A 13,665-nucleotide genomic window follows, 5' to 3' on the forward strand; every position below is an offset into this window, starting at 1 on the left:
CACTAACAGTTTTCTGGTAGTCTTTAGGATTTTCTAGGTATAGTGTCATGGCATCTGCAAAGAGCAATAGTTTTACTTCTTCCTTTCCAATTTGGATTCCTTTTATTCCGTTTTATTCTCTGATTGCTGCTGCTAGGACTTCCAAAACTATTTCGAATAGTAGTGATGAGAGCAGACATCCTTGTGTTGTTCCCAATCTCAGCAGGAATTCTTTTAGCTTTTCACCATTGAGAATGATGTTAGCTCTGGGTTTGTAATATATGGCCTTTATTATGTTGAGATAGGTTCCCTCCATGCCCACTTTCTGGAGGGTTTTTATCAGAAATGGGTGTTAGATTTTGTCAAAAGCTTTTTCTGCATCTGTTGAGAGGATCATATGGTTTTCATTCTTTAGTTTGTTAATGTGGTGTATCACACTGATTTATGGATATTGAAAAATCTTTGCATCTCTGGGATAAATCCCACTTGATCATGATGTACAATTCTTTTAATGTATTGTTGGATTTGATTTGCTAGTATTTTGTTGAGGATTTTTGTATCTATATTCATCAGTGAAATTGGCCTGTAATTTTCTCTTTTTTTTGGTGGTATCTTTGTCTGGTTTTGGTATCAGGGTGATGGTGGTCTACTTTGTTTTCCTGTTGATGATTTCCCCAGTGATAGTCAAAGAACTGAGTTTTAAAAAGAAGACAATCCAATCCACTATCATTTATTGATGCCTTTGTGTGCCAAGACCAAAATGCAATAGAAAGTGTCTCTATCTGCAAAGGGAGTACCTTTTTCAGGGAGGGGAATATAAGACACAACTATCACAAAACTTATTTTAGGCACAGTGCCAAGTGAGTGGTATAAATACTGGTGTTGTATGGTTCAGTGAGTTCCATTAGTGTTGTATGGGAAAAATCACTGATTTGGGATAGCTAGGGGAAACTTCCAGGAGGAGTTGAGACTTAGTTAAGATCATATAGGATGCATGGTAAATATATGTTAGAAAAGTGAGCAAAATTGTAGAATGGAGTACATTGTACAACTGTGGATGGCCAATGAGTATCTTAGAATGACAGTTGACTGTGTGGAAAAGAATAGGAAAGAAATTGGGTCAGATTGGGAAAGGTTTTTAGTGGTTTTTTTCAAAACATATTCTTTAGAAATGTCCTGTTTCAGCAAGCATGGGCCAAAAATATTCAGACTGGGAAATCCTTCATAGTTTTATTGGCATGAAGAAAGACGCTGTATTGGTGAGCCTCTGTCTTTATATATATTACATCCATGAGTACTGTTAACCTCAATGTTTTCTGTATATTTCAGATAGTTGTCTCTTACCATGGGGGATTGGAATTTATTGGGTGGTGTCCTAGAAGAAGTTCACTCCCATTCCACCATTGTGGGGAAAATCTGGCTGACCATCCTCTTCATTTTCCGAATGCTGATTCTTGGTGTGGCTGCTGAAGATGTCTGGGATGATGAACAGTCAGCATTTGCCTGCAACACCCAGCAGCCAGGCTGCAACACCGTCTGTTATGATGATGCTTTCCCTATCTCTTTGATCAGGTTCTGGGTTTTACAGATCATCTTTGTGTCTTCTCCCTCTCTGGTGTATATGGGCCATGCACTTTATAGACTCAGGGCCTTTGAAAAGGAGAGGCAGAGGAAAAAGTCACAGCTTAGAGCCCAGATGGAGAATCCAGAGCTTGAATTGGAGGAGCAACAAAGGCTAGATAGAGAACTGAGGAAGTTAGAGGAACAGAAGAGGATCCAAAAAGTCCCTCTGAAAGGATGTCTGCTGCGTACTTATGTTTTACACATCTTGACCAGATCTGTGCTGGAAGTGGGGTTCATGATAGGCCAATATCTTCTTTATGGGTTTCAAATGCACCCTCTTTACAAATGCATTCAACCTCCTTGCCCTAACACAGTGGATTGCTTTGTATCCAGGCCCACAGAGAAGACCATTTTCATGCTCTTTATGCACAGCATTGCAGCCATCTCTTTGTTCCTCAGTGTACTGGAAATATTTCATCTGGGGATCAGGAAAATCATGAGGGCGCTTTATGACAAATCCAGCAGCAAGGGCATTGAGGATGAAAGGGGACCTCCATTCCATTTGAAAAAATATTCAGTGGCCCAGCAGTGTATGATTTCCCCTCCCTTCCCTGAAAGAATCTCTCTACTTCAAGCCAACAATCAACAGCAGGTCATCCAAGTCAATGTGCCAAAGTCTAAAACCACGTGGCAACCCCCACAACCCAGGCAATTTGAAGTAGACCCTTGCTTCAGTAAAAAAGACTGGGCTGAGAAGGATCAGCACAGCGGACAGCTCCATGTCCACAGCCCGTGTCCCTGGGAGGGTGGTGCTAGAATTCAGCACTCAGGACAGCAACCAGACCATTCGTCCCTTGGCTTGCAGAATCCAACGTCCCAGTCCTGGCTAGGTACAACAATGGCTTCTAGGCATTGTCTGTCCCATACAACAGGGCCCTGGGAGCGGCCCCAGGACCTGAAACCCTCAGGGGAGCCTCTCACAGACTTACACAGTCATTGCAGAGACAGCAATGGCAGCAGGAGAGAGAGCAGAGTCCAGACAGACAGATCTTGCCTGGGCAGTCGCAAGGCCAGCTTTCTGTCAAGATTGCTCTCTGAAAAGGGACAGCTGTACAGTGACTCAGGGAGCTCCAGTTCTCGAAATAGCTCTTGTTTGGGCTTTCCACACAGAGAAGCCAGCCCCTCACTTCTGCCTTCAGCCTCTGGGCGTAGAACATCAATGGTAAGTAGAGACAGCCTGAGTGATCGTGGAGCTTTCACAAGAGGTGTTACACTCTGGTCACTTCTTAGCCTTCTCTTTCCTCTTTCTTTGTGTGTATATGTGTGTGCTGAGAGAGAGGGAGAGAAGGAAAGAGAGGTTAATTTATGAAGAGTTAAATCCATTTATTCACTATATTTGGTTAAATTTAATTCATAAAATAAACTTATTGAATACTTTATATGAACTAGTCTTATACTTTCTGGGTGTATAAATGAATAAAATACCACCTCTGCCATCAAAAGTGTTCAGAATTTCAGAGTTCCCGTTGTGGTGCAGTGGAAACAAATCCGACTAGGAAGCATAAGGTTTCGGGTTTGATTCCTGGCCTTGCTCAGAGAGTTAAGGATCCAGCGTTGCTGTGAGCTGTGGTGTAGGTCACAGATGTATCTTGAATCTGGTGTTGCTGTGGCTCTGGCGTAGGCCAGTGGCTACAGCTCCGATTTGACCTCTAGCCTGGGAACCTCAATATGCCATGAGTGTGGCCCTAAAAAGCAAAAAAAAAAAAAAAAAAAAGAATTGAGTAATCTACCATTTTAGAATAATCTGAATGAAATTAAGAGTCCTATAAGAACGTCAGCCACGAATCATTTTACAAACCATGTATTCCTTCTCTTGGAAGTATAAATGAAGGTATTTATAAAGCACAAAGAATATAATGAAACATGAGAAACAGTGTATATACATAGTAGTGAAAGACAACATATTGCTAAAGGATAGGTCATTATTGACTAAATGTTACATTATTTATTGACTAGAGTCCCTTAGGCTGACAGCTGTAGCTTTGTTAGATCCCCTAGCCTGGGAACCTCCATATGCCATAGGTGCGGCCCTAAAAAGAAAAAAATAAAGGGCTCAGAGTTTGGATGGGAATTAGGTAAACATGTAAATGTGGTCAAGAGGGCAGAGGAGGGAGATGGATGGGTCAGGAAAAACTTTATAGTTGAAGTTACTTTTGAGCTGCGTGTTGAAAGATGTGAGTTTCTCCAGACCTGGGAGAACTGGGGTACATGGAAGAAGCCATCCCAGTAGGAGGAGAGCACAGACAGAGGCTGAGGGATACGAAATAGCAGGGCCGTCTGGGGAGCTGTGTGTGTCTGGAGCACAGGGTAGTAGGAGGGTTTCAGGGAGAAGGAAGGCTGGAGGAGGGGACATGGGGACCTTGCAGGAGAACTCCCAGAGGATGTGCAACAGAGTAGTGACTGGATCAGAGTTACACTTTAGAAAACTCTATCAGAGTGTGGAAAATGAATCCGAGGAAGGATGATTTGTAGCCTTATTATTACTATATATATATATTTTTGTATTTTTAGGGCTGTACCTGTGGCATTATGGAAGTTCCCAGGCCAGGGGTCAAATCGGAGCTGCAGCTGCTGGCCTACACCACAGCCACAGCAACATGGGATCTGAGCCACGTCTGTGACCTACACCACAGTTCACAGTAAGACCTGCTCCTTAACCCACTGATCAAGGCCAGGGATTGAACTGATGTCCTTATGGTTACTAGTTGGGTTTGTTACTGCTGAGTCACAATGGGAAGTATGATTTGTAGCCATAAATTGCCCTTATTTCACCAGAGAAGGAGGGTGTGCTCCACTGTTTCAACAGCTCTGGCATTTAAAAATCACATACAAATATTTGTTGATGTATTTCCACAAAGACTAAAATCGATACTATATTGATTTTAGTTCTGTTCTTTGAAAAGCCACTGTGGAACAAACATTCCCTGGCCGCTATAAGACATGATGGATATTTACTGTGGATTCTTCTCAATTCTAGAATAAAAAAGAATGACACATGCTTTACCCACTGCTTCTAACAACTTTTTTTTCCATTTTAATGAAAATCTTCCAAGTTAATAGTAGAACTTCCTAGCTGAGTTCACTTGGTGGAGCTCACACACTTGCTTTTTCCTTGGTTTCATTCTTTTTTTTTTTTTTTGCTTTTTAGGGCCAGACTCCCAGCTTATGGAGGTTCCCAGGCTAGGGGTCAAATTGGAGCTACAGCTGTTGGCCTACACCACAGCCACAGCAATAACCCACTGAGTGAGACCAGGGATCAAACCCGCAACCTCATGGTTCTTAGTCGGATTCGTTTCTGCTGTGCCACGATGGGAACTCCCTTGGTTTCATTCTTTGTATGAATAGTGATTGAATCCTTCTATATCAGTTTCATATCTCCTGTGAGTTTAGAGATATTTTGTTACTGCACTAATGTCATACCTTGAGGAGGAATTATCCTACCTAGATTTTTCTTAAGATCTTTTTTTTCCCTGGAGTTCCTGTTGTGGCTCAGTAGGATAAGAACCTGACTAATATTCATGAAGATGTGGGTTCAGTCCCTGACCTCTCTCACTGGGTTAAGGATCTGGCAGTGCTGCAAGCTGCAAGCTGCAGCATAGGGCACAGACATGGCTCCAGTCTGGCATTGCTGTGGCTGTGGTGTAGGTCACAGCTATACCTCCAATTCAACCCCTAGCCTATAACTTTAATATGCCGCAGGTGTGGCCCTTAAAAAAAAAAAATTCCCAGGCAGGAAAAGCCCAGGACTTCTTTGGAGGCTTCCCTGGAGAATCCCACCCAAGATTTAAAGAGAATTAGCACCAGTCCTTTTCAAGAATGCGTCCTAGTTCATTCTATGAGGCAAGCATTACCCTGATACCAAAGCAAACAAAGGCACTGCAACAGAAGAAAACAACAGACCAATATTCCAAATGAATATTAATATAAAAATCCTCAACAAAATTCTAGCAAAGTACAACATATTAAAAAGATTATGCAGGAATTCCCATTGTGGCGCAGCGGAAACGAATCCAACTAGGAACCAGGAGGACATGGGTTTGATCCCTGGCCTCGCTCAGTGGGTTAGGGTTCCGGCATTTCTGTGAGCTGTGATGTAGGTCACAGACGTGGTTTGTATCTGGTGTTGCTGTGGCTGTGGTGTAGGCCGGCAGCTACAGCTCTGATTAAACCCCCTAACCTGGGAACCTCCATGTACATCAGGTGCAGCCCTAAAAAGACAAAAGAAAAAAAAAAAAGATTATACACACGACCAAGTGGTCATTCCTGGAATACAGTGATGGGTCAGCATATGAAAATCAATGTCATACATGTTAAGAAAATAAAACACGTGATGATCCCAATTAATGTAGAAAAAAGGATTTGACAAGATTTAAGATTTTTTCATGATAAAATCACTCGCCAAAACCGTAATACAAAGAAACTATCTCAGCATTATAAAAGCCATATATGAAAAACCCACAGCTAACATACTGTATAGTGAAAGACTGAATGCTTTTCTCTAAGATCAGGAACAAAACAAGAGTGCCTGTCCTCACATTTCTATTCAACACAGTACTGGAAGTCCTAAGCCAGTGCAAGTAGGCAAGAAAAAGAAACCAAAAGCATTCAAGTAGGAAAGAAAGAAAGAAAATTATCTCTGATCACAGAGGACATAACCTTAGATATGGCAGAAAACTTTAAAAAATAAAATACAAAACCTATTAGAATAAACAAATCAGCAAAGTTGCACAATTCAAAGACACACAAAAATCAATTGGTTGTTTGGAGTTCCCCTCATGGCTCAGTGGTTAATGAACCTGACCAGCATCCATGAGGACACAGGTTCAATCCCTGGCCTTTCTCAGGTTAAGGATCCATTGTTGCTGTGAGCTGTGGTGTAGGTTGCCGATGTGGCTCTGATCCTGCATTGCTGTGGCTGTGTAGGTTAGCAACTATAGCTCTGATCTGACCCCCCGCCTGGGAACCTCCACAGGCCACAGGTGAGCCCTAAAAAAGACGAAAAAAAAAAAAAAATCAATTGGTTTTCTATACTCCAATAATGAATTTGAAAAGTAAATTAAAACAAATTCCATATAGCAGAAATTGACACAACGTTGTAAATCAACTATAATTTAAAATTTTTAAGGTAAAATTAAAAAAATTAAAATAGCATTAAAAAAAGAAGTTTCATTTACAATACCATCAAAAAGAATAAAATACTGGGAGTTCCCATTGTGGCTAAGTGGATTACAAACCCGTTTAGTATCCATGGGGATTCGAGTTCAATCCCTGGCCTCACTCAGTGGGTTAAGGGTGCGGCAGTGCTGTGAGTTGCAGTGTAGGTTGGAGATACCGCTCAGATCAGGTGTTCCTGTGGCTGTAGGCCAGCAGCTACAGGTCCGATTCGACCTCTAGCCTGGGAATTTCCATATGCCACATGTGACACCGTAAAAACACAAAAAACAAAAACAAAAAAAAAACCCTGGAGTTCCCTTCATGGTGCAGCGGAAACGGATCAACCCGAGCTTGTGGGTTTGATTCCTGGCCTCACTCAATGGGTTAAGGATCTGGTGTTGCTGTGGCTGTGGTATAGGTCAGCAGCTGTAGCTCCAATTCAACCCCTAGCCTGGGAACCTCCATATGCTGCGGGTGTGGCCCTAAAAAGACAAAAGACAAAAAAAAAAAAAAGTCCTAAAATGCATGTGGCATCTCAAAGAACCCTGATTTTCTAAACCAATTTTGAAAAAGAACAGGTGGAGGATTCACATTACCCGATTTTCAAAATGTATTGCAAAACTACAGCAATTGATAGTATGGTACTGGCATTAAAAACAAACATAAACCAATGGTAAAACAGTCTAGAGATAAATCTTCAAAGAGTTCCCTGGTAGCTCAGTGGGTTAAGCATCCAGTTTTGTCACTATAGTGGCTCAGGTCACTGCTGTGGCATGTATTCATTCCCTGGTTCTGAGAACCTCTGCATGCCATGGGTGCAGGCAAAACAAAACAAAACATAAAAACAACACCCCCCCAAAAAAAACAACAAAACTCAAAATTAATTATAGACTTGAACATAAAAGCCAAACCTATAAAACTCCTAAAATAAAAGACAGGGGAAAAGCTTTGTAACACTGAACCTATCAATGATTTTTCTGACTATGACACCAAAGGCACAAATAGATAAATGAGATTAGATCAAATTAAAACACTTCTGCATAGCGAAGGAAATAATCAACAGACTGAAGACAGCTATATAATGGGAGAAAATATCTACAAATCACATATATGATAAAGGAATACATATAGAATTCCTACAACTCGACAACAAAGAAAATCAAGTAAGCTCATTAAAAGAACTTGACAAAGAGCTTGAATAGATGTTTCTGATATACAGATGACAAATAGCACATAAAACATCACTAATCATCAGAGAAATAAATACAAGTCAAACCCACAACTGAGATACCACCTCATATCCATTAGCTCTCATCCAAAACAAAAACTAAGAAAATAATTGTTGGTAAGGATGTAGAAAAGTTGGAACCCTTGTGTACTGGTGGTGGGATCATAAAGTGGTACAACACCAAGGAAGACAGTTAAGTAGGTTCCTTAAAAGGAAACAAGCATATCTTTTTTTTTCACCAGAAAATAAACACACTTTTTTTTTTTTTTTTTTTTGGTCTTTTTAGGGCCACACCACATACATGGAAGTTCCCAGGCTAGGGGTTGAATTGGAGCTGCAGCTGCCAGCCTACAACCACAGCCACAGCAACCCCAGATCTGAGCTGTGTCTGCAACCTACACCACAGCTCACTGCATCGCTGGATCTTCAACCCACTGAGTGGGGCCAGGGATCAAACCCACATCCTCAAGTTCCACTAGTCAGGTTCATTACCACTGAACCAAAACAGGAACTCCTGCAAACATACAATTTGTTGTTGTTGTGTTTTTTTTTTTTTTTTTTTTTTTACTTTTTAGGGCCACACCCGAGGCACATATGGACGTTCCCAGGCTAGGGGTCAAATCGGAGCTACAGCTGCCGGCCTATGCCACAGCCACAGCAATGTGGAACCGAGCCACATCTGCCACCTACATGGAAAAGCCAGATCCCCAACATACTGTTTTAATTACAGACTGAAATACAGTGCATTAGATGATGCATTGATCCACAGGACCCAGTAATCCCACTTCTAGGTACATAACTAAAAAGAACCGAAAGCAGGGTCTCAGAGATATTTGCACACCCATGTTCGTAATGGCACTATTCACAATAGCCAAGAGACAGAAGCAATCCAAATGTCTTTTGACAGATGAACAAATAAATTGTGGTGTGTACACACAGCAGACTGAAGACTGTGCAGACCTAAAAGGAAGGAAATCCAGTCAATTTGACAGCATAGATGAATCTTTAGGACATCATGATAAGTGAAATAAGCCCGTCATAAAAGGATAAATACTGTATGATTTCATTTTTGGTAGTAGTAAAATTCATAAAATAGTCAAATTCATAGATAAAGTATAAATTTAAAGTAGTCAAATTCATAGATAAAGTATAAATTTAAAGTAGTCAAATTCATATATAAAGTAAAATATTGGTTACCAGGGGCTGGGGGGAAGAAACAAAAGGGAGTTTTTTAAAGGGCATAAAATTACAGGAATTCCCACTGTGGCGAAGTGGAAAAGAATCCGACCAGGAACCAAGAGGTTGCAGGGCTTGATCCCTGGCCTTGCTCAGTGGGTTAAGGATCCAGCGTTGCTGTGAGCTGTGGGGTAGGTTGCAGGTGAGTCTTGGATCTGGTGTTGCTGTGGCTATGTAGCTCTTGTTAGACCCCTAGCCTGGGAACATCCATATGCCACAGGCGTGGCCATAAGAAAGAAAGGAAGGAAAGGAAGGAAGGAAATCCTTTTTTCCCAAACTGATACTCATTTCTTGTCAGTGACCAGCCATCTTCTCAGGATTATTGTATGGGTGCTTAGAACCCTGTGCCAAACTACACAGCAGGGTTCTCAACAGAGGTTTGAGTTAGAGTCATCCGGCACTTAAAAAAAAAAATCTCCAGGGAGTTCCCTGATAATCTAGTGGTTAGGATTTCGGACTTTCACAACTGTGGCCCAGGTTTGATCCCTGGTCTGGGAACTGAGATCCCACATCAAACCACTGCACCCTGCAGCCAAAATAAATAAATAAAAACTAACTGGAGTTCCTGTCATGGCTCAGCAGAAACCAATCTGACTAGCATCCATGAGGACGCAGGTCCTGTCCCTGGCCTTGCTCAGTGTGTAAAGGATCCGGTATTGCCATGAGCTGTGGTGTAGGTTGCAGAGGCGGCTTGGATCCATGGTGTTGCTGTGGCTGTGGTGTAGGCCGGTGTGTTCAGCTCTGATTCAGCCCCTAGCCTGGGAACCTCCATTATGCCCTGGGTATGGCCCTAAAAAGACCAAAAAAAAAAAAAAAAAAAGAAAGAAAGAAAGAAAAAAAAACCCCACAACCCTAAATAAATGTTTCTCTATTTAAAAATAAAAAAACTCTAGGAGTTCCTGTTGTGTCTCATCAGTTACGAAACCTACTAATATCCATGAGGATGTAGGTGTGATCCCTGGCCTCACTCAGTGGGTTAAGGATCCATCGTTGCTGTGAGCTGTGGTGTAAGTCACAGGTGTGGCTTGGATCCCAAGTTGCTGTGGCTGTGGCATAGGCCAGGGGCTAGAGCTCTGGTTTGAGCCCTAATCTGGGAAATTCCATATGCTGCACATGCGGTCTAAAAAGAAAAAAAAAAAATCTCCATGCCCAGGACCCATTCAATTCCAATTAAACCAAGAATCTCTGGGGGATCAGTATTTTCTTTTTTTTGTCTTTTTTTTTTTTTTTTTTTTTTTTTTGCCTTTTGAGGGCCGCTCCCGTGGCATATGGAGGTTCCCAGGATAGGGGTTGAATCGGAGCTGTAGCCACCAGCCTACACCAGAGCCATGGCAACACGGGATCCGAGCCACATCTGCAACCTACACCACAGCTCACAGCAACACTGGATCCTTAACCCACTGAGCAAGGCCAGGGATCGAACCCACAACCTCATGGTTCCTAGTCGGGTTCATTAACCACTGAGCCACGATGGGAACTCTGAGGATCAGTATTTTTAAAACCCCATAGTTGGAGTTTCCTGGTGGCTCAGTAGGTTAAGGATCTGGCATTGTCACTGCTGTGGCTCTGGTCGCTGCTGTGGCGTGGGTTTGATCCCTGGCCTGGGAACTTCAGTATGCTGCTGGGGTGGGCAAAACAAACAAACAAATGCCCCATGGTGATTGCAATATGCAGCCAGTGTTGAGATCCATTATTTTAGAGTTATCTTGCCCATGGCTACCGCTTATCTGCATTTGTGAAGTCAGCATGACAATTTTTATCATTTTCTCTCTCTTTTAACTTCTCTGTGAGAGGAGCCTTTGTACTGGCAGAGAATTGAGGGAGGAACAGCAATGTTAGTTGAGGTAGTTTTTCTTAATCTCGGATTATCTTTTGGGGGCGTTCAGCCATGCTTAGGAACTTGGAGAAAAGATGATGGTGACAAGTCCTCTTTTTCTTTGTCTTTCTTTTTCTTCTCTGTTTATGTTTCTAGGAATTATAAATAATGCCTTTGTCCAGAGAGCTCTCCTACTTATGGTCACTTTGTTCCCAGGCCCCTACAGAGTTGACAGGCCATTTCACTCCCTAAATGGTGGGAAGACTTGGGTATTGAGGCCACAGCTGAGAACTTCAGAGCACTGTGGCTGACACATCATGCGTCCTGCCAACAGAAGGATCTTTCATTAGAATTTAGTGCAGCAAACAGGAGTTCCTTCTGTGATGCAATGGAATCAGTGGCATCTTGGGAGCACTAGGACACAGGTTCGATCCCCAGCCTGGTCCAGTGGGTTAAGGATCTGGCATTACTGCAGCTATGGTTCAGATATGATCCCTGGCCCTGTAACTCCATATGCCGATGGGTGGCCAAGAAAGAAAGAAAGAATGAAAGAATTTAGTGCAATAAACAAAGGATTGTGATCATCCAGTTTCAATATATGGAGTGTAAATCGCTTCTTACACTATATTAGGTCCCAGAAGGCAGTATTTTTAGGGCTCAATCAAATGCATTCTGATTACAGCAGTTGATGTTTCAGAGTGAAATGACTCCTGGTAGGGATGAAGTTGCTTTGCCACTTATTACCCTTATACAAAACTGTCCTGCAAAAGAAACCTACTATATTTTAGAAGTTCAGAAAAAACACCTGGAAGAGCCATGATTTATACTCCAAGACATTTCCCTTGCCGTCACCCAAACCCCACAGTTTTTTTCAAGTCCAAGCTTGTCGATTACTAAATAAGTTTCTATTAAGGTTGGTTCTTTGTGGACAAACTTAATTGGGCATGGAGAGCAGACTTTCTTTTTTAGGGCCACACCTGTGGCATACAGAAGTTCCAAGGTTAGGGGTTGAATTGAAGCCTCAGCAGCTGGCCTACACCTCAGCCACAGCAAGGCAGGATACAAGCCATGCCTGCGACCTACACCACAGCTCACGGCAATACTGGATCCTTAACCCACTGATCGAGACCAGGGATGGAACCTGCATCCTCATGATACTAGTCAGGTTTGTTAGCACTGAGCCACAACAGGAACTCCTGAGAGTGGACTTTTAGTCTGGCCAAGCGAGCATGGGGAGGAAGGCCGTTTGAGTTTCAGTAACCTGTGCAACCTGCTGTAACCTCATTGTTGACTGTCTTCATCTGTCAGAGATGCTGTGGAGCAGTAATTCTCATGCTCAGTTCCACTTTAAATCACTAGGGAAGCTCTGAACAATTTCCTAAGAAGAATCTCTGCAGATAGAGCCTGGGCATCTATGTTTTTTAAAGCTCCCAGTTGATTCCATTGTGCAGCTAGAGTTCAGAACCACCACCATAGAGGAGGAAGATTTTGGCATTAGAAAGAAGGTTGTCCTGTAAACTCTTCCCATCTTTTGTGACATTAAAGTAATGACAAAGAGGGGTCTCCTGTAGCTCAACAGAGCTGGGAACCTTTGCACATACTGGTCCCTCTGCTTATGATGCCACCCACCCTAGGACCTTGACATGACTGATGGTGCCAGCTGTGCCAAGGTCCTGGAGAGTGCTCTTGCACCATGATCATGGAGGGGAGGGTTAGAGACCAGGTTGGAGTGGGCAAGAACTGATATGGCAGGCTTTACAGGCCATGGAAAGGAATTTGCATTGGATGGCACAGAGGTGGTGATCTAATATGTATATTTTTAAAAAACACTGTTTCTGGCAAGTCTCCTATGGTCTGAATGTCCCCTACCCCCCATCCAAATTCCTGTGTTGAAACCTGAAATCCCCAGTTTGATGATATTTGAAAATGGGCCTTTTGGATGTGATTAGGTCGTGAGGGTGGAGCCTTTACGAATGGGATTGGTGCCCTTATAAAAGGGACATCAGAGAACTCCCTTCCCCATCCACCACGTGAGGACTCAGATAACCATCTGGGAACCAGGAAGAGGGCCCTCACCAGACACTGAATCTGCCAGGGCTTTTGTCTTGGAATTTCCAGCCTCCAGAAGTGTAAGAAATAAATTTCTGTTCTTTATAATCCACCTAGTCTATGGCCTTTTGAGACAGCAACCCCAAATCGATGCAAACAAGGGATAAGAGTGCAGTCAGGGAGACTAGCTAGGAGACTTGCACAACGTCCAGATGAGAGGGGAGCGTGGCTCGGACCAGGGGTACCGCTGTTAATGGTTTGAAAAAAGTCTTTTTATTACTTCTATTTCTTCTTTTAAATTAAAGTAATGCATGCTCATTGAAAGACATCAAGCAGTATGGAAGGACAGAGCAAAATGTGAATCTGACCATGTTAGGATTTGTCTCTCATTCTCACCTGGATTGTTATAATGTATAAAACTGTTTGGCAGAGAAGTTTTACATACTATATCCATTACTGAAGACTCTAAAGAAGAGGAGGAAAGATCCTCACTTTATTGAATCCTGGATTGTGGTCCAGACACCACCATGGGCTTCCTCACTCTAACCCCATGATTATTCTCATTTAAGGATATGGCAAT

At 42.5% G+C, this 13,665-nt stretch overlaps 2 protein-coding genes across 2 annotated transcripts in view; one reads left to right on the forward strand and one right to left on the reverse strand.

Moving 5' to 3' along the window:
• GJA10 (gap junction protein alpha 10) lies at nucleotides 1,325–2,980 on the forward strand. Its single transcript, NM_001258350.1, has one exon. It carries the CDS (start codon nucleotides 1,325–1,327, stop codon nucleotides 2,909–2,911), a length of 1,587 nt encoding a protein of 528 aa, NP_001245279.1. The 3' UTR covers nucleotides 2,912–2,980.
• BACH2 (BTB domain and CNC homolog 2) overlaps nucleotides 2,788–13,665 on the reverse strand; it is a 400,538-nt gene continuing 389,660 nt past the window's right edge. The window contains exon 7 of the transcript XR_002343529.1: nucleotides 2,788–2,870. The gene's annotated coding sequence lies outside the window, so the exon portion shown is untranslated. The remainder of the gene's footprint in view (nucleotides 2,871–13,665) is intronic.

Source organism: Sus scrofa, chromosome 1, assembly GCF_000003025.6.
Source record: "Sus scrofa isolate TJ Tabasco breed Duroc chromosome 1, Sscrofa11.1, whole genome shotgun sequence".
Classification (NCBI taxonomy): Eukaryota; Metazoa; Chordata; class Mammalia; order Artiodactyla; family Suidae; genus Sus; species Sus scrofa.